Source organism: Tursiops truncatus, chromosome 13 (genome assembly GCF_011762595.2).
Source record: "Tursiops truncatus isolate mTurTru1 chromosome 13, mTurTru1.mat.Y, whole genome shotgun sequence".
Lineage (NCBI taxonomy): Eukaryota > Metazoa > Chordata > Mammalia > Artiodactyla > Delphinidae > Tursiops > Tursiops truncatus.
In genome coordinates this window covers 16,057,879-16,082,249 of record NC_047046.1, presented here as the reverse complement: position 1 = coordinate 16,082,249, position 24,371 = coordinate 16,057,879, and the positions used below count along the sequence as shown (strand labels likewise).

At 41.1% G+C, this 24,371-nt stretch overlaps 2 protein-coding genes across 3 annotated transcripts in view; one reads left to right on the top strand and one right to left on the bottom strand.

Moving 5' to 3' along the window:
* The window catches only part of LOC109552595 (small ribosomal subunit protein eS27-like), a 101,288-nt gene extending 89,102 nt beyond the window's left edge, over positions 1-12,186 (bottom strand). The window contains exons 1-2 of the transcript XR_012325202.1: positions 9,817-12,186; positions 222-7,461 (exon numbers count right to left, since the gene is read on the bottom strand). The gene's annotated coding sequence lies outside the window, so the exon portion shown is untranslated. The remainder of the gene's footprint in view (positions 1-221; positions 7,462-9,816) is intronic.
* The window catches only part of ALDH2 (aldehyde dehydrogenase 2 family member), a 48,170-nt gene that overhangs the window by 20,876 nt on the left and 2,923 nt on the right, over positions 1-24,371 (top strand). The window contains exons 10-14 of one of the 2 annotated variants that reach the window (XR_012325201.1): positions 2,244-2,408; positions 4,251-4,408; positions 6,027-6,141; positions 16,314-18,028; positions 22,905-23,227. Coding sequence is in view for 1 of the 2 variants with exons in the window: in XM_004315844.4 (XP_004315892.1) it covers positions 2,244-2,408; positions 4,251-4,408; positions 6,027-6,141; positions 8,342-8,374 (471 nt within the window). In the remaining variant the exon portion in view is untranslated. Of the gene's footprint in view, positions 1-2,243; positions 2,409-4,250; positions 4,409-6,026; positions 6,142-8,341; positions 8,767-16,313; positions 18,029-22,904; positions 23,228-24,371 lie in introns of those variants that run through there. The other variant, XM_004315844.4, reaches the window with a different exon arrangement.

Below are 24,371 nucleotides of genomic sequence, written 5' to 3'. Positions count from 1 at the left end.
TTGGGAAGCCACATGCTCTCTCCGAGCCACCATTCTCTCATCCATAAAGCCTGTCCTTCGTAACTCACAGAGTGGCCGTGAAGTGGAAATTAATAATGGAAAGCCCTTTGTAAATTACATACACATAATAAATATGAGGAATGGCTGTGAGAAAGGGAATGCATGTTTCCTGGACCTTGGCCATCCATATAAATGCATCTACCAGAAAGACACACACAGACCTGTTGTTAATCGCAGTTACGTCTGGGAGGAGGGCGGAGGGCTGTTGTAGCAGAGGGACTTCATTTCACTTTATACTCTTCTGAGCTGTTTGATTTAAAATTTAAAAAAAAATTTTTTTTTTTTACAGTGAGCATGTATTCATTTTAACTAATAAAAATACAGTCAATAATAATTATAACAAAAGGAAACACAGTGCCTCACCCCATCACATCCTGATCCTTTTTCCAGCATTGGCCTTAGACCCAGCCTGTCTTGGGCTCACTCTCCACAGGGCCCTGTGCTGGCCTCCTCCAGCCTCCTCCTTCCAGGGATGAGGAATCCACTGGGTCAGGGATGCTTCCTCCCACAAATCCCTTGCACGCGGCCCTGAGCCCACTTCTGGGGCCAACAGGGGCGTCTCTGCAGGCTTCATTGTCCTGGGGATGTCTGCGTTCCTTGTGTCTACTCCCCAGGCTCCAGTGCTGGCCAAGGCAGCCTTTTTTTTTTTTTAATTAATAGATTCTATTCCTTTAGAAAAATGAGCAGAAAGTACAGAGTTCCCATATATCCCCTAACCTCCCCATCCTCTAGTTTCTCCTATTATTAATATCTTGCATTGGTGTGATACGTTTGTTATAATTTGATGAGCCAGTATTGATATATGATTATTAAATGAAGTCCGTAGTTTACATTAGAGTTCACTCCTGGTGTTGTACATTCTGTGGGTTTTGACAAATGAATCAAGACATGTACCCATGATTACGGTATCACACAGAATAGTTTCAGTGCCCTAAAAATCTCCTGTGCTCCACCAGTTCATTCCTCCCTCCCCCTAACCCTTGAACCACTGATCTTTTTACTGTCTCTATAGTTTTGTCTTTTCCAGAATGTCATATAGTTGGAATCATATAGTCTGTAGCCTTTTCAGATTAGGCTTCTTCCTCTTTTCCTTTCTTTTTCCCCCAGATTGCCTTCTTTTACTTAGCAATGTAATTTTAAGTTTCCTCTATGTCTTTTCGTGACTTGATGGCTCATTACTTTTCCTGGCTGAATAATATGCTACTGAATGGATAGGCCACATTTTCTTTATCCATTCATCTGCTGATAGACCCTTGGGTTGTTTCTACTTTTTAGCTATTGTGAATAGTGCTGCTGTGAATCCCAGCGTCTTTTTTTCTCTCATTTTTCTTTGTGGTTTGTAGCTATATAATTATTAAGGTAATACAAATTTGTATTAAAAACTTCATAAAAAAGAGTTTAAAGTAAAAAATAAGATCCCCTTGTCCCCTTCATGTCCATTCCTCATAGGTAACCACATACACACAGAGTTACATTTTGGCATGTTTGTTTTAGCAAAAGTAGGGTCATATAATATATATCATCCTACAAGCTTCCCCCCTCTTTACAGAACATCTTAGGCTGTCATTCTGTGTCTGTCTGTGGACAGGTCTGTTGTTAATGATGCCAACATATGGGTGTGCCATATTAACCAGCTCCTCTACTGATGCATACTTGGGATTGTTTCCACTTCTTGCTTCTGTAAGATGTTCCCCAGTGACTATCCTTGTTCAGGTCCCTTTGTCACATGTAGAATAAATTCCTAGAAGTTAAATAGCTGGGTCAGAGGATATGAACATCTAATTTTTTGTCTGATATTAATAAGCCATTTGCCCGAAGAGCTGTACCAGCTTACAGTCCTTTCTCTTTTTTTTTAAATTGAGGTGTAATTGACCTATAATGTTGTATCAGTTCTTCTAATAATGTATGAATATTACAGAGTATGCAGCATACCCTTGGTATCAATGTATTTTCTTACTATTTAAAATTTTTAGTAATCTCATACTTGAAAAACAAAAACAGTAGGCTTGATATTCATTTCTTTGAGGGCTAATGAGTTTGGTGGAATCTATTCTTGTTTTGGGCCTTGCTTATTCATGATCTGGCCATTTCCCAGTTGGCTTCTTGCCTGTGTGGTTCTAAGCCTGAAGCTGGGAGAGGTATGGCTGTAGCATCTCTGTAACTCTGGGCTCCTTCTCCCTCAGGTGGATGAGACTCAGTTTAAGAAGGTCCTTGGCTACATCAAATCTGGGAAGGAGGAGGGGGCGAAGCTGCTGTGTGGTGGAGGGGCGGCTGCTGACCGTGGCTACTTCATCCAGCCCACCGTGTTTGGAGACGTGCAGGATGGCATGACCATCGCAAAGGAGGAGGTTAGCATGCGTCCAGCGCTCGAGGGAATGTTCCTAGGAGGAGAAGCGGACAGTTCAGTCCAGCATCTTGACCCAGGACCCATCCGCTGGCCTTGGGCCAAATCCTGGCTCTATGCATAAGACAAATGATTTGCAATTCACTTCTGATCTTGTGCCTCTCCTCTTCAGTCTCTTATGGCTGCCAGTGGTTGGGGAGAAAGTCTGAATTCCCCAGCAGAGCCTACAGGTCCTTTGTGTTCTGCTCCCTGCGAGCTGTGAGTTAAAGGAATGACTCTTCCCAGCCCTTCTCATGGCCTTCGTGTAAGCAGACACTGGACTAGATCAAAGGGCTGACTTCCCCACATGGCGAGAGTCCCTTGATCTTCTCTCCCCCTTGGCACTGATTACGAAGGTAGGGCAGCAACTCCATCTCATTCATTCGTTCATTTCACAAAATTTTTTTTTTAACATCTTTATTGGAGTATAATTGCTTTACAATGGTGTGTTAGTTTCTGCTCTATAACAAAGTGAATCAGCTATACGTATATATATATCTCCATATCCCTTACCACAAATAATTTTTGAATTCCTACTATGTGCAAGGTGCTCTACAGACACTGGAGATCCAGGGGTATCCGACATGTGTACTCTGCCCTTGTGGATTCAGACTCACTCCACTTCCCCCAGCAGGATGAAGCCCTTTAGCGGCCCTATGCAGGGAAAACATTATACTGCCACCCCCTCTCATGGATAATTCAAAATAAAATAATATTAAAATGCAAAATCAGGGTAAGAGAGTACAACAGAGTTCTGCCTCTTTTCCCATCATGACTACTTCGATGCTATTTTTTTTTTTTAATCTTGATGGAAATGGAAAATATCCATTTTCTGGAAGGGCAGGGGCTGCCTTTGCTTTGCTAGTGCCCGAAGTGCAAGATGCCCCGTCTCGCAATCCTCGCTCCAACCATGATGGGCTCCTGGCAGTCTTCTCGCACCTCCGTCTTGACACTCTCCACCCAGTCCTAGAATCAGTGATTTCTTCAAGAAGTCCTAGTTTCTTTAGTGGAGAATGGGATGTTGTAAGAATGGGTGCTGCGTGTGCCGGTGACTGGAACTCCATTTCCCTCCTCCCTGCTCCTCATCCTCACTCTGGTTTGGCCAGTTTCTGCTCGTGTGGTGTCACAGCTTGACTGTCACCTCTCGAGGCCTTCCCTGATCCCCTGCCTCCCATCACTCAGGCCAGGTAGCTCCTCTGGGCTCCCACCACTTGTCACGGTCACATGCCAATCACTTGATTACATCAGGATCTGTTCCCCGGGGTCTCTCCCCTGATAGGGCTGAGAGCAGCCACACCCCAACCGCAACAAGCACGCCTAGCTCCCATGTTTTGGTTTCTGAAGCCCACTAAAGCCCACTAAAAGGAACCAGGATGCCTTGAAGAAATGGCTCAGAAATAGGGCAGGGAAAGTATAAGATAAACTCAGAACATCTTGAGATCAGAGACCCTATTTTGTTCATAGCTTTTTCTTCAGCATCTAGTGTGTGCCTTGTTGAATGACTGACTGAAATTCTTTGAAACTAAATTTCCATGTGACCTGTCAGTGCAAGCCCCTACCTCACAGGACTGTTTAGAAATAAGATAAGGTATGTAAGGTCCATGGCACACAGAAGGTAACCAGTCCCCTTAGCTTCCTTCCCTTTGTATTCCAGTGAGTGTGAGAGCTGTCTTCTCCCTCTGGAACTGTTAGGGTGTGTCTGGTGGCTTGCTACCACATCTGGAATGATCTGCTCAATGCTGTGGAAAGCTGGGTAACAGGTGGTTCCGTGTCTGCCCCACCCACCCATTGTGCTCTCTAACCCCAGATCTTTGGGCCAGTGATGCAGATTCTGAAGTTCAAGACCATAGAGGAAGTCGTTGGGAGAGCCAACAATTCCAAGTACGGGCTGGCTGCAGCTGTCTTCACAAAGGACTTGGACAAGGCCAATTATCTGTCCCAAGCCCTCCAGGCTGGCACCGTGTGGTAAGTGCCTCCCAGCAGCCTCTCGCAACCCAGGTAGAGATCCCCAAGCCAGGGTCTTCTGGAATCCACTACTCACATCCCAGAATTGGGGTGCCGGGCTTAGTTCCTCCTGGGTCAGGGTGTGGTATAGCAGATGGGGATGTCCTTCCCCCTTTCCTCCAGATGAAACTTCCCTCCGGTGCATATGCCCATGCAGCTGTTCTTGGGCAAGCAGATGGATGACTGGGGCTCCTTACCAAGCTGTAACAAGAGCAGGAGACCAGAGCTGAGGGCCCACATCTATGTAAACACTGGTCTTAAAAGCTTAGCACCTATGGCACACCCACTAGGATGGCTGTAATTTATTTATTTTTAATTTTTTAAAAAAAATTATTTTATTTTTGGCTGTGTTGGGTCTTTGTTGCTGCACGTGGGCTTTTCTCTGGTTGCAGCAAGTGGGGGCTACTCTTTGTTGTGGTGCGCGGGCTTCTCATTGTGGTGGCTTCTCTTGTTGTGAAGCACGGGCTCTAGTCATGTGGGCTTCAGTAGTTGTGGCTTGCGGGCTCTAGAGCGCAGGCTCAGTAGTTGTGGCGCACGGGCTTAGTTGCTCCGTGGCATGTGGGATCATCCTGGATCAGGGCTTGAACCCATGTCTCCTGCACTGGCAGGCGGATTCTTAACCACTGTGCCACCAGGGAAGCTCCAATGGCTGTAATTTAAAAAACAGAAAATACCAGGTGTTGGTTAGGATGTGGAGAAACTGGAACCCTTACACATAGCTGGTGGGAATGTAAAATGTTGCAGCCACTAGAAAAGTCTGGCAGTTCTCCATAAGTTAAACATAGAATTATCATAGGACCCAGCAATTCCACTCCTGGGTACATACCCAAGAGAAAAAAAACATACATCCACACAAAAAAGTGTATCTGAATGTTCATAGATTAGTCACAATAGTCAAAAGGTGGAAATAACCTAAATGTCCATCAACTGATGAATGGATACACAAAATGTGGTTTATCTGTGCGATGGAATATTCAGCCATAAAAAGAAAGGAAGTACTGATAACCTGCTACAACATGGAAAACATAATACTAAATGAAATAAGCCAGACACAGAAGGTCACATATTATATGATTCCATTATATGACGTGCCCAGAATAGACAAATCCATAGAGAGAGAAAGTAGATTAGGGGCTGCCAGAGGCTGGAGGAGGGGGGGGAATGGGGAGTAACTGCTTATTGGGTATAGGGTTTCTTTCTGGGGTGATAAATGTTCTGGAATTATATAGAGGTAATGGTTGCACAACATTGTGAATATATTATAAAGCACTGAATGTACTATAAAGCACCTTTAAAGTGGTGAGTTTTAAATTCAGTTAAAATTTAATAATTCAAAAAAATTGCCCCAAAAAGCTTAATACCCAATTAGCAAAAATGATTCACTGAAATGGGAAGGATGAGATGACTTATGGCTTTATTTCATGTGGCCTGCTTTTGACTTCTATATAGCTAGCTATTAGTAGGGTTCTACCCATCCATTTTTCTCAATAAGATTTTAGAACAATACAGGAGGTCTGAGGGGTATGATGCTTATCCTCCACCCCAAAAGTTACTTCTGAAATCTCATCTTAAATTATAGGGTCAACTGCTATGATGTGTTTGGGGCCCAGTCACCGTTTGGTGGCTACAAGCTGTCTGGGAGCGGCCGGGAGCTGGGAGAGTATGGGCTGCAGGCATACACTGAAGTGAAAACTGTGAGTATGGGCACCTTCTCAGCCCTCTCCCTCGTGCTGGGGTCCATCAGTATTGACTGCTAGTTTCTTGTTTTAAGCCATGGAAGCTACCAAAGAGGGTAAAGACCCAGTCTCTGCTGTGTCTCATGAGGAATAAGTAGGGACTTGACCACCACTATGCCTACACAGTCCTTTGCTGGGCTTTGTTATACACTGAGTTCTGTAAAACCTGAGAGGAGGCAAAGATCCCAGTGGGCTGAAGCAGCGAGGAAAAACTTCTAATAAGAATCAAGCTACGAGGCATTAGATATCAAGGGGCGTATCCTTTGCTTCTGCAATCCTGAAGAACTAAGCAGAAATAGAAAGAAAGCTTTACTTCCCTAAATAGCCATCACAGCATTCTCCAACAGGGAAAAATCAGATGTAACCTAAATGCCCAATAAATTATGGAATATTAAGTAGCTGTTAAAGTATTTTTGTAGAATATTTGATGTGAAAAATGCTTATCCTTTAAAGTAAAAAAGGAGGATACAAAGTGATATATGCAGTATAAGCCCAACTTTAAAACTGTATATGCCCATATACAGATACTCAGATATCTTTATCAAAGTGAAAAAAGACAGGAAAGAAAGATACTAAGGTAAAAATGATTTTCTGTCTACAATGAATACTAATTATAATTTAACCAGGAAACATACTCACAATGATATTTTAAGAAAAGAGAAATGGGCACAGGGCAAGCAAACCAGCCTGGGGGTGGGGGGCGGCGATGGGAGCAGGATGAGAAAGGGGGAACAGAGCAGGAAAACGTAAACAGTGGTCTTCATTCAGTATATACTATATAGCGTGAAACTCTAATAAGATACAACCTAAGCTCTCAAGAAGATCACTGGAATAAAGTAAACATGTTTACTTGTTTATTGAAATGTTTCCATCATATACAAGAGGTGAGACCCAGATTTGATATTGACATTGAGATGTCATTAGCCTATAACTGTTCATCAAAACAATAGTTATGGAGGAGATTATTTAGGTATGGAGTGAGGGAGGAGGGAGGCCTAGGACTGAGCCCCAAGGAACTGCAGTATTTAAGGATTGACTGGAGGGCAGTGGAAGAGCCTGAAAAGGAGAGGCTTGAGTTGAGGTGATTTGTGGAGGAAGCCAACTGTAAGCTGCGAATGCTGGGGCCCTCAGGAAATGAGATGTTGGGGAGAACTCGAGAAGGCTTTTGAAGAAATGGCAGGACTTGATGGCTTAGGAGGGTTAGAGGATGTGGGTGAAGGGGGCAAAGCTGATTCAGCCCAGCATCCACACTGTGCTTGGTGCTCATGATAAAGAGTCCTGTTAAAAAAAAAAAAAAAAAAAATCCTGTATTTTGAGCTTTAGGAACTTGAATGATAACACTAACAAAAATAAGGATTTTTGTGTTATCATTCACTAACAAAAATGACTGTTGCATGCTAAAGGTCTCAGAAGTCAAGTTTGCAAGGGGGACTGATGAGAAAATTTCTTTTTATTTTTACTGAAAGTTTACTTTGTGCCAGGATCTGTGCTACACTGTCTTATGTATGTTACATCATTTAATGCTCACAACAACCCCATGAAAGAGATATTGCTGTTACCCCATTTTACAGATGAGGGAACGAGTCACACAGAGGTGTAGCACTTGCCCAGTAGCGGGGAACGATGGGATTCAACCCCATATCCATCTGAATCTGGAACCTTCCCCCTAACACACTGAGACACCTGTGAGCTTGAGCACATTATCTTTTCCTGGCTCTGATTCTTGTGGAGGAACATACGGATCTCGGTCAGGGTCTCTCAGCCTTGGAACTGTGGACACTTGGGGTTGGATAATTCTTTGTGGTGGGGCTGTCAAGTGCAGCGTAGGATGTTGAGCAGCATCCCTGACTTTTGCCCATTAGATGCCTGTAGCAATCCTCCCCCCAACTGTGACAATCAAAAATGTCTCCAGACATTGCCCACTGTTCTCTGGGGGGCACAGCTGTCCCCGGTTGAGAATGACTAGGTCAAGGGGAGGCAGAGTGTGATCTCATGCAGAACACAGCCCTAGCGGTTGCTGGGATTGGCCACTGGCCATCGAGATGTTAGAAGTCAGGAAAGCCCTTCTGTTTATAGCTCAGGCAGCACCCAGCTGAGGCGGCCTGCAGACCAAAGGGAAGCATGAAGATTTAACAGCTTCTCTGCACCCCTCTTACAGGTCACAGTCAAAGTTCCTCAGAAGAACTCATAAAGAACCATGCTGGCTTTACTCATCCAGTGATGGAAAGTTCAAGGAGATAAGCAACAAAACCAAGAAAAATGACCGTTGCATGCTAAAGGTCTCAAAAGAGAAATTCTGCCAGAAAAATCTCTTGGATCAAGAAAGTTCCAGAATTTGAATCAATAAATAGGGTGGGTGTGGGACAAAGGGTATATGGAAAGCCTTTTAAACTGCAACAATACTACTAGCTTTCAGGGTGATCTTTCAAAGATAGATTCAAATATCTCATCCATTCCTTCTGTAACTTGCCTTAATGGGGGAAGAAAAAGCCATTGTTTACCACTGTTCCATCTTTGAAGTAGCAACTAGCACCTTTCTTTGTATTCTGGACTAAAACTCATTAAAAACAGTGCTGCTCTTCACTTTTTAGGTAACTCTTCCTCCATCTCAACCCAAGGAGATGCTGTCACATAGATATGTTGTCCCCTCTGTGTGTATGTCACATTGTAAACAACTGTCACCCATCCCCTACTATGGATAAATAGCCTTTGTTTCCTGCACGTAGTTAACAGATGTTTCCGGCCTGCCCATGTGTGGTGGGCCCTGTACGACACACTGAGGACGACACCTACACAAGACTCCCAGCCCCTGCCCTCAGAGAGAGGGAGGTAAACCAGGAAACACACACTTGACACCCAAGGTTGGTTCTCAGTGTTTTAAGTTCAAAAACTTGGTCAGACAAATGAGACAGATTCCTGCTGGACCAGTTTCATAAGAGATTAATTTGAAATCCAGATGTCAATTTACTCACTTTAAGTGAGGTCTGTATTTCCAATAGCCGGACCTTTTGAATCTTGTATCAAGAACACTGCCTTACTTTAGTCAAGGGACCTGGCAAAAATCAGTATTATTAGTAAATTAGGAATCAGAAGATTCCTTAGTGAGCAATGGAATTGGAGCAAAAAGAATTGAATCACAGTAGTAGTTTGTGAGTGATCACATTTGGGTCACAGATTCCTTTAAGAATTTGAGGCAAAGTTTGATCCTTTCCTGAGGAAAAAACACCTGTATAATATTTGCAGACAGTGTCAGGGAGTGATGGAGCTCACTGGTTGACCCCTGGCTTTATTTCACTGAGGCTAACCACATCTTGATAGGCGATCCCTATTCCACTGGAGACTAATTGGACTTCTTTGAATAGCACTTCTCAATTTTTGTCATATATGCATATACCTGTACTATCATTTACTTTTTTCTTTAAACTGACCCTTATTTAGATAAAAATTTTGAAAAATACCTTACTGCAATACCTAAAAAAGAACAGCATTTAACTGCCATAAATAGAAGACATTATAAAAAAGATGAAACAATGTTACTAAATTTAAAATAATGAAATACAAGTAAAGCTAATCTTTTAGATTTTATATATGTATGTATACAAATTAATCATTCTATAGCTGAAATAAGTGTACCTCATTGAGGAGACAAGGATTTTATGACCAGTCAGCAGTAATGGGATATTCCAGTTGACGTTGCTTCAAGAAATGATTCTGTATTTTAGCTTTGATGATGAGCAGCAGCAACAGTGCCATTACACGTGAACCGAGCTGCAAAGGGCAGAGCTTTGAGCTCACCCCCGTTCTCCCATCTTCTCTGCAGCTTCTTAGGCTTAAGGTGGTGCGCGGTGGCACCAGGTCAACTGAAACGTCTGTCCCTGTCCTCATGGCACTTGCATCTACCTGGGGAGAGAGGCATTAAACATAGGGATATAACAGGAAGAGGGTGTTCTGAGAGTGCAAAAGGGGATGCCTGGCCTAAGCTGGGCCCGGTGGAAGAAAAGGTCACGCCCCTCACACATGCGTCCATCATAAACACTTACTGGGAGGTTACTGAGTGCTAGGTACTGGCGATGCAAAGACGAATAAGACTTATAAGACACTATCTAGAAGCTCAGGATCTGGTGAGGGGAACAGAGTCTCAAAAGTGATGATTATAATATAATATAGATGCCAGATATTGACAATGAGAGCGATCAGGTAATGACATCATGGAAGGATAAGAAGGGCCCCTGCTGACTGCAGGCAGGGAAGGATGCTCCCTAGACAATACTCATGTATTTTACTTGCTTTCCAGGCTTCTTGCCAGAAGTTAAATTCTTGAAGGTTTGAGCCTATAATTTATGCCCTTTATGTAAATGGGAGTACCACTATTATCTGCTAAATATTTACCCTAAGCAATAATAAATGCATGTCAAAGTCTGATTTTCAGAAGTTAAAAACATGACTCCTATGTGAATATAAGATGAACACAGGTCAAAGATTTTACTCATTAATTAATAAGATGATGAAGCGGATAAACAACAAAGTCCTACTGTATAGCACAAAGAACTATATTCAATATCTTGTAATTAACCGTAATGGAAAAGAATATGAAAAAGAATATATATAACTGAATCACTTTGCTGAACACCAGAAACTAACACAACATGGTAAATCAACTATACTTCAATTAAAAAGAAAATGATGAATCAGGTTCAAAAATCATTGAGAAACTGGCCGTTTGTGGGCATTTTAATAAAGGTTTTTGCAGCAACGAAGACCCAACACAGGCAAAAATAAAATATATAAAAATAAATTAATTAAAAAAAAAATTGCTAGGTTAGATACAAAACTGGTTGATGTCCTAGAAAGCAAGAAACAGTAACTAACCATGAGCATTTTGTTTTTACCAGATAGAAATCATTTGCAGCTGTACTGGACATAAATCTATATATAAATTATAGGTCACTTCACAGAGTGAGCTCTTAATTAGTTAACAGCAAATTCAAACAATGCTTCGATCTCCTAGGGCAGAGTTGACAAGCTTTTTCTGTAAAAGGCCAAGGTGATAAACATGTTAGGCTTTTCAGGGTACATAACATCTCTGTCACATTTTCTTTTTTGGTTTTTAGTCCTTTAAAAATGGGGGAAAACCCAACATTCTTAGCTCGAGGGCCGTACAAAAATCGGCCACGGACTGGATTTGGTTTCCTGGCCGTAGCTTGCTGACCCTTGTCCTAGAAAATGAGAAAATCATTGGGTGGGCCTGTGAAATGGGGTTAGGCATGACTTTGAAAGGACATGCATTTATCTTCTTGGCCATATTTGTAAGTTTTGGATAATTTACAAATATGTAATCATTAAGACAAAGTTTGCCTTTGTACCACCTGAAGTCATCTCAGTAACACCACTGGTGGGCAAAACTTACTTTGGGAAACAGGATTTCTTGTACATCCCAGCGCCAAGAGTCTCCCTCCAGCAGTTCAGACTGAACAAATTCATAGCCTTCGGTTCACTGCTTCTCTGACAAGATTTGGGAACTGCCCAAGCCAACTTGGAGGAGATAAATGGGAGGACCTGAGATTACCATCCCTTTGCAGCAATGTGTTAACAAATCATTCTGGCAATTTTTTTAGATTTTTAAAATTTTACCTTTTTTCCATTCATTTATCTATTCCTTGTTTCAGGAAGTCTTAAGTAGCACTTATCATAGGCTAGGTACTGTGCTAGGTAACTGCTTCCTCAGGGAGTAATGCTGGTGACATTACTGGCTCCCAATGCTTAGTCTAGCTGTGGAGATAATGAAACAAGCGATTGCACTAAAGTGAAGTGTCACAATAAAATGACTAGACACTCCCAGATTGTGGGATTACAGTGTTGGGGGCTTTGTCACCCTCCATGCACTAAACACATTTTTTAATGTAATATTTATTTTGTTAATCATAATAAAAACACTTTTAATGTTTTGTTTTACTGGTTACAAGGAACAGTGAATTAGGAACTATAGAGGCAAAACTAGCATTATATTACCTAGTTTGGTGTCTCTTTCACTGAGTTACAAGGTTCTGACTCTTCCACTCCTTGATTTTGTTCCCAGTCCACATTTCTCAGGCAAAACTAACAACTAAAATAAGGATAAAAGTTTATTTCTCTCTCAAGTAAAAGAAGTCCAAAGTTGGGCAGTTAAGGGCTATTAATGTGATTCCACAAAGTCTTTAAGCAACCTGGGATCCTACTATTTCAATGTTCCATTATCCCTAGAGTATGACCCTCATCCTCAAGGCTTAATATGGCTGCTAACATTCCAGCCATCACATCAACATTCCAGGGAGTAGGATGGTAAAAAGGACAAAGGAAGGTGGGACACTTTTCTCTATAAGGCAACTTCCCAGAGGTTGCCCACAAAACTTCCATTTATATGTCTTTGGACAAAATTAAGATACATGGCCACAACTAGCTGCAAAGAAGGATAAGGAATATTGTCTTTTTAGCCAGGGATCAGCGTGCCTAGCTAAAACTGAAGTTCTTAATTCTAAAGAAGAAAAGGAAAATGGATTTGGGGAGGCAAATAGCAATCCCTACCATGATGTGAAACAGTACCCTCAAAATTTTGGGTGATGCCTCTCCTATGGCTAACCTTACCACCAATTTAATCCAAATCTCATGATGTAGGGTGAGAGTACTGGGAAGATTTTCTGAACAGACAGTGTATTACTTAAGAATATTTTAGTTGCAAGTGTCAGAAAACCAAATTCAAACCAGTGTAAAAAAATGGTTCCTATATTCCAAAATCCTGACATCTCAGCTTTGGCCATGGCTTGATTCAGAAGTTCAAAAAGTTTCCATCTCTTGGCTCCACCTCTGCCAGGTGGGCTTCATTTTTAGACCATACCCATTTTGGTTCTGGTGGGTCTGGATCCTTAGAAGAGCCAACTGACCTCAACAGCACTCATCTCACACCCAGCCAGCCTCAAGTCCACTGGCTAGGAGAAAGTCCCTTTTTGCTAGCCCCAGCAAAGAGGTTCATGCTAATTGGTCCAGCTGATGTGACATCCTGCCCCTCCCTCAACCAGTCACTGTGGCCAGAGGGTTGAGATGTGATGATTCACTTAGACCTGAGTCATAATGGTCCATACTTGTGGCCAGGACTGGAGTCCCCTCTAGTCCATCTGGGCTGAAAATGAGGGAGGGATGGATCCCCCAAAGAATACTGGTGCTCTTATCTGAAGGAGAAGACATAGAGATTGGAGAGTTTCCCGAGTTACTGCCGACCTTTTAATATTTCAGTGTTGCCAAAACCCCTGTTGGGGTGAATTGGAGAAAACAGAGGAATGTAATGTTTCTTGCCCCCAGTCCCTGTGAATTAGACTCATTGTAATTGTAAGAGAATCTGTTTTTCAAACTGACAAATAACAAAGGAAATGCTAGCTATTAAGAAATGTCTATAATGTTGATTCTGACATACTAGACACATTAATCTCCTTGTGCTTTAGTGACAAACCAGTTAGAACACTAGCTATCTAAGCAAAAAGATCTCAGGTTATAACCTAATCTCTCTGGGTATTTGGATATGGGTCAGTCACAGGAGTATTGGGTGTAAAGCTGCTGTTTCTGCCTTTAGCCTTGCCCAGTGCCCAAGAGGAAATGGCTGAATAAGGAACACAAGGAACTACGCAGCCCTGAGAACCGAGCTGATGAGGTGTTTTCTAAGTCTAGGCGCCACCTCGTGGTCAATAAGTACAGCTACAGTGTTATCCTCTCCGAGAGCCGATAGGCTAGACCTACCAGGCTGGTGTCTTTCAAAGATGGTGTTACACAAATGATTTTATTTACAAAACAGAAAAAGACTCACAAACTTATGGTTACTAAAGAGTATAGTGGGGGGCGGGGAGATAAATTAGGAGTTTTGGATTAACATATACACACTACTATATATAAAACAGATAAGCAAGGACCTACTGTATAGCACAGGGAACTATATTCAAAATCTTGTAATAACCTATAATGGAAATGAATCTGAAAAAGATTATATATAATATATATATAACTGAATCACTTTTCTGTATACCTGGAACACAACATTGTAAATTAACTATACTTCAATTTTAAAAATGGTTAAAACAAGCAAAACAAAACAAAACATGGTGTTACATACAACAAAACTGTATATGGGCAATACCTAGCAGGCAAATGCAATGAGAGAATCAAGAGGCCAGGGTCACATACCCAGAATAACTGAAAACAGGGACTCCAACAAAAACTTGTTTACGAATGTGCACAGCAGTACTATTCATAATAGCCAAAAGGCGGAAACAACCCAAATGTCTATCAACAGATGAATGGATAAACAAAATGTGGTCCATTCACATAATGAAATATTATTCAACCATAAAGAAGTAATGAAGCACTGATACATGCTATGATATAGATGAACCTCAAAAACATGATGCTAAGTGAAAGAAGCTGAACATAAAAGGCCACATATTGTCTGATTCCATGTTTATGAAATGTTCAGAATAGGTAAATCCATAGAGACAGAAAGTAGATTGGTAGTTGCCAGGGGCTGGGGAAAGGAGGAAAGGGGATGGATAATAGATACGGGTTTCCTTTGGGGATGATGAAAACGTTTTCAAACTAGATAGAGGTGATAGTTGCACAACACTGTGAATGTACTGAATGTCACTGAATTGTTTACTTTAAAATGGTCAATTTTATGTGAGTTTTACCTTAATTTAAAAAAATTAGCCACATTACCTCTGGGCCTCCATTTCCTCACGATCCCTACAGTAACATCCAGTTCTCACTCAGCTCTTTTGTGAAGAATAAAAGGGAACTGATATTCATTTACATTGATTTTATTAACCCTTTTCTGAAAAGGGTTAATAAATGTTCAGTGAAATATACCCCTAGCTCCCAATCTGGTGGCCCCAGGAAGAAGTATTTACTGTATATCTACTAAGTGCCAGGTGATGCTGATGCTGCTGGTCTGGCAGCCACACTTTGCGAACCACCGCCTGAGGAAAAAATGTATCAGGTCGTTCTTTGACCCTTCCATACAGAAACCCTCATTTCCTTAATATGAGAGGGATCTGAACTTCCTTCAGAAAGACTTGTGTTAGCTCTTTATTTTTTATTTTGAAATTATTTCAAACTTAGAGTTTTGAGAAAAGTACAATCATCTCTCATATACTCTACCCAAATTCATCCATTTTTAGCATTTTCTCCCATTTGCTCTATCCCTTCTTACCCCCCTTCCCAACTCCCATTATATATTTTTTTTTTTCTGGACCATCTATGAGTAAGTTGCAGGCATCATGCCCATTTACTTCTTAATACTTTAATGTGTTTGAATTTTTATCTTGGATACTCCCTTAAGTAACCACAGTTCAGTTACCTAATACAGGGAATTTCATTTGATACACACTGACCCAATACTTGTGGGAGCTTTTGACAACACTAGGAACATCTGAGGAACAGGATTATCCTGGGGGAAGCTGGTGATATTTCCTGGTCCTACTCTGCCTCCTTAGAGACTCTTATATGCCAGCTATGATCCAGGAAGAGGGCCCTCACCCAAACCATGTTGGCACTCTGGCCTCGGACTCCTATCCTCCAGAACTGTGAGAAATATGTTCCTGTTGCTTCTAAGCCACCCAGTTTGCGGCATTTTGTTGGAGCAGCTCGAATAGACTAAGATAGCACCTGCCCTTCACTCATTTCTGACTCCTGCTGATTCCTCTCTTCAATCCCATTGCAAAGGGTAGAGATAAGGATATCAGTTCAGTATATTACCTGGCAATAACAACGATAAAAACCATCATCACCATAATCATCTGAGCATTTAATGATTTATTTTTAAAGCTATATCAAAATGTCATGTTCCTGTGTCTCATTTCAGGTAATCTCTGTGTCTTGTTTCTCAGCTGAAAAGTGGGAATCACAGTCGTCAAATGAGATATTGTAACTCTTTGGAAATTGTGCCTTTTCAGAATCTTACTTTCCCCTTGGGGCTTCAAAAGGCTACCAAGTGAAGTGGTTGTTTAATGGGTATAGAGTTTCACTTTTGCAAGATAAAAAAGTTGTGAATATACTTAAAACTACTAATTCATACACTTAGAAATAATTAAGATGGTAAATTTGATGTTTTACAGTTTTTACCAAAATAATACTTAAAAAAAAAAAAAACTACCAAGTGAGACATCTGAGGAGCTGTCCCAGAAGAGGGATGATGTTTCTGTGGCTCCCAAAGGAGAGACCCGAGCCAGTCAGTGAACAGTGACGGAAGCAAGCAGGAAATCTCTGGCAATGGGCAGGAAAAGCTGCATGTGGGAAGGTTCACGCCAGGTCAAGGGAAGTGCTCCAGCAGGGGCTGAGGAGCCGCAGAAATGCAGAGCTGCACTGTGGGCACAGGGTTGGACTTGATGATTGCTAGGGTCCCTTCCACCTCAAGAGGCTGAAGGATTTGAACTGAGTCAAGTTGAGCAAATGCTAGAACTTTCCATTCACAGACTGTCAAATTTTATTATGCTATATTTGAGGAACAGAAATTTAGGTAAAAAACCAGTGCATGCTCTCATACTATAGGAGAATATAACTTGGTATGACTTTTCTGGTGGGAATCCACTGCTAAAAATTTATCCAAGGTAACAAATGGACAAGTGGACAAAATATGTTTATTTCCTAAGTGCTCTTTCCAAGCACTATTTGTGATAGCAGAAAACTTCAAACAACTTAAATGTCCATTAAGTGACCACTCGGTGACACTCAGAGGGTCGAGACATCAATCTGAGTATCAAGCAGAAGGGAGATGTTTGGGGCAGGATGAGGGACAGCAAGTACCAAGAGAGACTGGATGCTGCTCCTCTTTGCTTCTCTCCACAGCCTTCTCCTTTCTCTGCAGGTTGGCTTTCACTGCTTTAATATTCATGCAGCAGACGATGACTGCCTCAGCCTGGACAGCACGACTCACGGTTGGCTTAATGTTCCAGTCTTAGTTCCCATGAGCTTCTGATAGGTCCAGCTTGGCCCAGAAGTCCATTCCTGAGCCAGTCAGCTGTGGCTGCAGGATGGGGCCACATGGTACTCACTAGATGTTAAGCCCATCCCCTAAGCAGGGGCTGTTGGGTGATGGGCACCCTGGAGGTGTCTACACTCACTCATCAGTGTGGTCCAGGACCAACTGGCAGCATCTATAGCACCAGGCAGCTTCTTAGCAATGCAGATTCCCAGGTTCCACCCCATACCTAATGAATCAAAATCTGCATTTTAATAAGGTCCTCAGGGGTCAGTCTGCATTAAAGTTTGGAAGACACTGATTTATCACAAGAAACGATGGTTCCTTCCCATTTTCTTTCTTCCTTCCTTCTTCCTCCACCCCCTTTCCTCATTAAAATGCCTTTACTGAGGTATAATTCACATACCATACAATTCACCTATTTATTTAAAGAGTACAATTGAATTTTTTTAATATGTTTACAGAATTATACATCTATCACCATAATAGATTTTATAGCATTTTGACTGCTCTAAAAAGAAGCCTGTACTCCTTGGCTGTCATCCCCTAATCCCCCCCCAACTCCCCCCACCCCAGCCCCTGGCAATCACTAATCTACTTTGTCTCTAGGGATTTGCCTACTCTGGATATTTCATGTAAGTGGAGTCATACAGTATGTGACCTTTTGTGTCTGTCTTCTTTCACTTTTTTTTTTTTTTTTTGGCTGTGCCTTGCAGCTTGCAGGATCCTAGTTCCCCGACCAGGAATCAAACCCGGGCCCCCTGCAGTGGAAGCACAGAGTCCTAACCACTGGACTCCCAGGGAAGTCCCTGTTGGGAGTTTTTAAAAATTACGGATTCAATTTTATTACTGGTAATTGGTCTCTTTATATTTTCCATTTCTTCCTGCCTCAGTCTTGGTAGATTGTACATTTCTAGCAATATACCCGTTTCTTCTAGGTTGTCCATTTTATTGACATATAATTGTTTGTAGTAATCTCTTATGATCCTTTGTATTTCTGTGGTGTTGGTTGTAACTTCCCTTTCATTTTTAATTATTTATTGGAGCCCTTTTTCTTTTTTTCTTGATGAGTCTGACTAAATTTTCTCTTTTCAAAGAAACACCTCTTAGTTTCATTGATCTTTTTCGTTGCCTTTTTAATCTCTATTGCACTTATTTCTGCTCTGATCTTTATGATTTCTTTCCTTCAACTAATTTTGAGTTTTGTTTGCTCTTCTTTTTCTAGTTCCTTTAGGTGTAAAGTTTGGTTGTTTGAGATTTCTTTTCTTGTTTCTGAGGTAGGCTTGTATCACTATAAACTCTCCTCTTAGAACTGCTTTTGCTGCATCCCATAGATTTTGGATCACTGTGTTTCCATTTTCTTTTGTCTCCAGGTATTTTTTTATTTCCTCTTTGATTTCTTTGGTGAACAATTTGTTGTTCAGTAGCATATTGTTTAGTCTCCACATGTTGGTATTTTTTGCCATTTTTTTCTTGTAGTTGACTTCTAGCTATCACTGTGGCTGGAAAAGATGCTTGATATAATTTCAGTTCTCTTAAATTTATTGAGACTCGTGATCTTTCCTGGAGAATGTTCCATGTGCCCTTGGAAAGAATTTTCAGTCTGCAGCTTTTGGATAAAAAGTTCTACTTACATCTATTAAGTCCATCTGGTCTAATGTGTCACTTAAGGCCAGTGTTTCCTTATTGATTTTCTGTCTGGATGATCTGTCCATTGATGTAAATGTGGTGTTAAAGTCCCCTACAATGATATGTTACTGTCAGCTTCTCCCTTTATATTTGTTAGTATTTGCCTTATGTATTTAGATGCTCCTGTGTTGGGTACATATATAATTGTTGTATCTTCTTATTGGCTAGATCCCTTTATCATTATCTAATGTCCTTCTTTGTCTCATTATGGTCTTTGTTTTAAAGTCTGTTTTGTCTGATATAAGTATTGCTATCTCAACCTTCTTTTTATTTCCATTTGCATGGAATACCTTTTCCCATCCCCTCACTTTCAATCTGTTTGTCTTTAGATCCGAAGTGAATCTTTTGTAGGCACCATATATATGGGTCTTTTTTTTTTTTAACCATTCAGCCACTCTAAATCTTTTAATTGGAGCATTTAATACATTTACATTTAAAGTAATTATTGATAGATATGTATTTGTTGCCATTGTGTTAACTGTTTTCTGGTTGTTTTTGTAGTTCTCTTTTGTTCGTTTCTTCTTCTTTTGCTTTCTTCCTCTGTGATTTGATGGCTATCCTTAGTGTTGTTTGGATTCCTTTGTCTTTCTTGTGTGTGTATCTATCACAGGTTTTTGGGTTGTGGTTACTATGAGGTTTATATATAACAATCATATATACATATGTGATTATTTTAAGTTGATCTCTTAAGTTTGAACACATTCTAACCACCCTGCATATTTACTCACCACTGCGTTTAATATTTAATGTTTTTGAAACCATATTTTATGTCTTTTTGTTTTGCGTAGCCCTTAACTACTGATTATGGATATAGATAATTTTACTACTTTTGTCTTTTAACCTTTCTACTAGCCTTATAAGTGGTTGACCTACTACCTTTACTGTATATTTGCCTTTACATTTTTCCTTTAGTAATTTTTATATTTCTAGTTGTGGTCTTTTCTTTTTTTAAAGATTTCTTTATCATTTATTTATTTATTTAATTTATTTTTGGCTGCATCGGGTCTTAGTTGTGGCATGCAGGATCTTTCATTGCAGTGCACAGGCTTCTCTCTAGTTGTGGCGTGTGGGTTTTCTCTTTTCTAGTTGTGGCACACAGGCTCCAGGGCATGTGGGTTCTGTAGTTGTGGTGCGCAGGCTTAGTTGCCCCGTGGCATGTGGGATCTTAGTTCCCTGACCAGGGATTGAACCCATGTCCCCTGCATTGTAAGGTGGATTCTTTACCACTGGACCACCAGGGAAATCCTGTGGTCTTTTCCTTTTCACTCAGAGAAGTCCCTTTCACATTTCTTGTTAAGCTGGCTTATTGGTACTGAACTCTTTTAGCTTTTGCTTGTCTGTAAAACTCTTTGTCTTTCCTTCAAATCTGAATTATAACCTTGCTGGGTAGAATATTCTTGGTTGTAGGTTTTTTCATTTCATCACTTTAAATATATTGTGCCATTTCCTTCTGGCCTGCAAAGTTTCTGCTGAAAAGTCAGCTGAGAGTCTTATAGGAGTTCCCTTGTATGTAACTACTTCCTTTTCCCTTGCTGCTTTTAATGTTCTCTAATTTTTTTTCTATTTTAATTACAATGTGTCTTGGTGTGGACCTCTTTGTGATGATCTTGTTTAGGACTCTGTGCTTCCTGGTCCTGGATGTCTGTTTCCTTTCCTTGGATAGGGAATTTTTCAGCTATTATGTATTCAAGTAAGTTCTCTGCCTCTTTCTGTCTTTCTTCTCCTTCTGGGACCCTATAATGTGAACTTCAGTATGCTTGATGTTGTCCCAGAGGTACCTTAAACTATTCTTATTTTTCAAAATTCTTTTTCCTTTTTTGTGTTCAGTTTGGGTGATTTCCACTACTCTGTCTTCCAGTTTGCTGATCTGTTCTTCTGTATAATCTATTCTATTGTTGATTCCTTCTTGTGTATTTTTTATTTCCACTATTGTATTCTTCGGCTGTTTGGTTCTTCTTTATATTTTGTTAAGCTTCTGTGTTCATCCATTCTTCTCCTGAGTTCATTGAACATCTTTATAATCATTACCTGGAATTCTTTAATGGCTAGATTACTTACCTCCACTTTGCTTAGTCTTTTTCTAGGGTTTTACCTTGTTCCTTTGTTTGGAACATATTCCTCTATTGCTTCATTTTGCCTAATTCTGTGTTTAGTTCTATGTATTAGGTAGATTGGATACAATTCTCAATCTTGGAGAAGTGGCCTTATATAAGAGATGTCCTGTGGGGCTTAGCAGCACCTTCTCCTCTGGTTACCAGAGCTATACACTCTAGGGGTGCCCCCATGTGGGTTTCATGGGTCCATCTGTTGTCACAGGGCTGACTACTTTGAGCACACTGGTAGGCAGGGCTGGCCTCCAGCCCAGTTGGCTGCCAGGCCCTGCCTTGTGTGGAGGCTGCTGGCCTACTGGTGGGCGGGGCATATCCCTGCATGGCTGGCTGTTCAGCTTGGGGATCCTGGGATCCCCAACTGGCTGGTGGCGGTAAGGCCCTGGTACTAATAGGCTAGTAGGAGGACTCCAAAATGGCACTTGGCAGAACCAATGTCATGGTAGAATGAGCTCCTAAAAATGGCTGCCACCAGAGTCTGTGTCCCCATGGGGAGTCCCAGTTGACTCCTGCCTCTCCTGGAGGCCCTCCGAGATCAGCAAGTGGGTCTGACCCAGGCTCCTTTCAAATTATTGCCTCTGTACTAGGTCTCAGAGCATGTGAAATTTTGCATATGTCCTTTAAGAGCCAAGTCTGTTTCCTATAGCCCTCTGGTTCTCCCATACAGAAGCCCCTCTCATCTTCAAAGCCAGACGTTTTGGGGCTGGACTCTTCTGGATGGCCTACCCTGAAGGTGTGGGTCTTAACTATACTGTATCTCTGCCCCTCCTATCTGCCTGGTTGTGTTTCCCTTTCTTTTTTTTTTTTTTCTTTTTGGCCACACTGCACAACTTGTGGGATCTTAGTTCCCTGACCAGGGATTGAACCCAGGCCCTTGGCAGTGAAAACACAGTCTTAACTACTGGACCTCCAGGGAATTCCCTGTAGTTCCTTCTTTCCATCTTTAGTTGTGGAAAATCTGCTAGTCTTCAGGTCATTCTCATCAATAGTTGATCTGTAAATAGTTGTAATTTTGGTGTGCCGATGGGTGGAGGTGAGCTCTGGGTCTTCCCACTCCATCATCTTGGCCACGCCCATAAATGTCTAATTCAAAGACACCCAGTCTACAGTATTTCCTTATAGCAGCCCAAGCTATGACAGATTTTGGTGCTGAGAAGTGGGGTGCTGCTATAACAATTACCTAAAAATGTGGAAGCAGCTTTTGAACTGGGGAAAGGGTGGAGGTTGGAAGAATTTGGAAGTACATGCTAGAAAGATAGATGTTTCTGGTGAGGGCTCAGAAAGAAAAGAGGAGAGGTGGAGAGAAAGCTTTCATTTTCTTAGCAAACACATAAATAATCATGAAAAGAGTGTTGGCAGAAATATGGATGGTAAGGTCCACTTTGTTGAGGTCTTAGAGGGAAATGAGAAACATGCTGTTGGACAATGGAGAACAGACGATTCTTGTTATAAAGTGGCAAAGAACTTGGCTGAACTGTGCCCTAGTGTTTTTGCAAGGTACAGCTGGAGAGCAATGAAAATGAATATTCAATAACTGAATTATTTTGCTGTACACTTGAAACTAACACAATATTGTAAGTCAACTATACTGCAATAAGATTTAATAAAAAAGAACAAATCCTGCTGCAAGTAAAAGATCAAAGTTAAATATTTAAGTCATATTTGTAAAAAAAAAGAAAATGAATATTCAGTGAAGAGATTTATAAATAAAGTGTTTGAAGAGTAGCTTGCTTCCTCCTGACTGCTTACAATAAAATGTGAAAGGAAAGAGATGACTTAAAGAAGGAATTGTTAAGCAAAGGGAACCAGAATTTAATGCTTTGGAAAATTCTCAGCCTGTCCATATCCCAAAAAATGAGCAAATGTGTTTGGAAGAGAACACTAAAGGGTGTGGATGGACTATCAAATGATAAGAGATTATTGGATTACAGGAATAGAAACACTGCCTGTTTGTGCTGAAGGGGACTGAGATGGGAAGAAATGCTTTCAGATGTTGATTCTACAGGACAGGATGATAAAGCTACTTGGCTATGAATGTGCACTATTCAAGAAAGGGGAAGAATGATCCCAAAAGCAATTCAGAAATCATCAGGGCCATCACCTTGGTTTCAACAGGACAGACAGGCTTCATCTGAAGTCATGGGGGCAGGACCCTTGCCTGGGCAGAGCTGCAAAGGCAGGACCACAACCCAGTGGATCCAGAGGGCAGAGCATCAAACCAAAGAGGATTATTCTGGAGCCTTAAGATCTAAAGGTATTTGCCTTGCTAGAATTGGACTTGGTTGGGACCCATCACTCCTTTCTTCCTTCTGATTACTCCTTTCTTTCTTCTGATCACTCCTTTTTGGAATGAGAATGTCTACCCTATGCCTATCCCACCACTGTATTTTGGAAGTAGATAACTTATCTGGTTTCACAGGTTCACAGCTAGAGAGGAATTTTGTTTCAAGATGAATCATACCTAGAGTGTCACCTATATCTGATTTAGATAGTATTTAGATACTTTATTTTTTTAAGGAAGGCTTTATTCTTTTTTTGACTGCACCACACAGTATGTGGGATCTTAGTTCCCTGACCAGGGATCGAACCCATGCCCCCTGCAATGGAAGCATGGTGTCTTAACCACTGGACCACCAGGGAAGTCCAACAGTATCTAGATACTTTAGACATTAGAGTTGATTCTGAAGAGTTAAGACTTTGGAGCTGTTGGAATGAAGTGAATATATTTTGCATGTGAGAAGACATGCATCTGCAGGGCCACATATTTTGTAATAGCAGCCTGAACTGACAAAGACAGATCATGTTTTCCTTACAGGACCCTGGGTTTGATTTTGCTTGAAAGCCATAGCTTAATTTTAGCCCTGGTTGCCATCTAGAGAGACTAAAAAATTTCAAAATCATCAAGTCCTGACTCCTTATTGTTCAATAATTTATCTCTCTTCTCCCATTTTACTACAAGAAGCAAGACGAAACCAGGCAGCACCTTCTGCTTGGTAACTGCTTTAGTTAGATCACCCAGTTCACTAGGAACATTTTCTCTTTCCACATACTTGCAGATGATGCTATTGCTAAACCTTCTGCCACTTCATAACAAGGATCCTCTTTCCTTCAGTTTCCAATAACATGTTCCTTACTCCCTTTTGAGCACTCATTGGCAGCATCATCAAAGTCCAGATTCCTACTAAGTTTGTTCAAGATAATTTAGGCTGTCTCTAACACACTCCTCAAAATCTTTCCTGCTTCTGTCCACTGCCTGGTTCCAAACCACTCCCACATTTTAGGTAGTTGTTATGACAGCACCCCATTTCCAGGCACCAAAATCTGTATTAGTTATCTATGCTGCATGACAAATTGCCCCTAAATTTAGTGCTTTAAAAAGTTATTATCTCACAATTTCT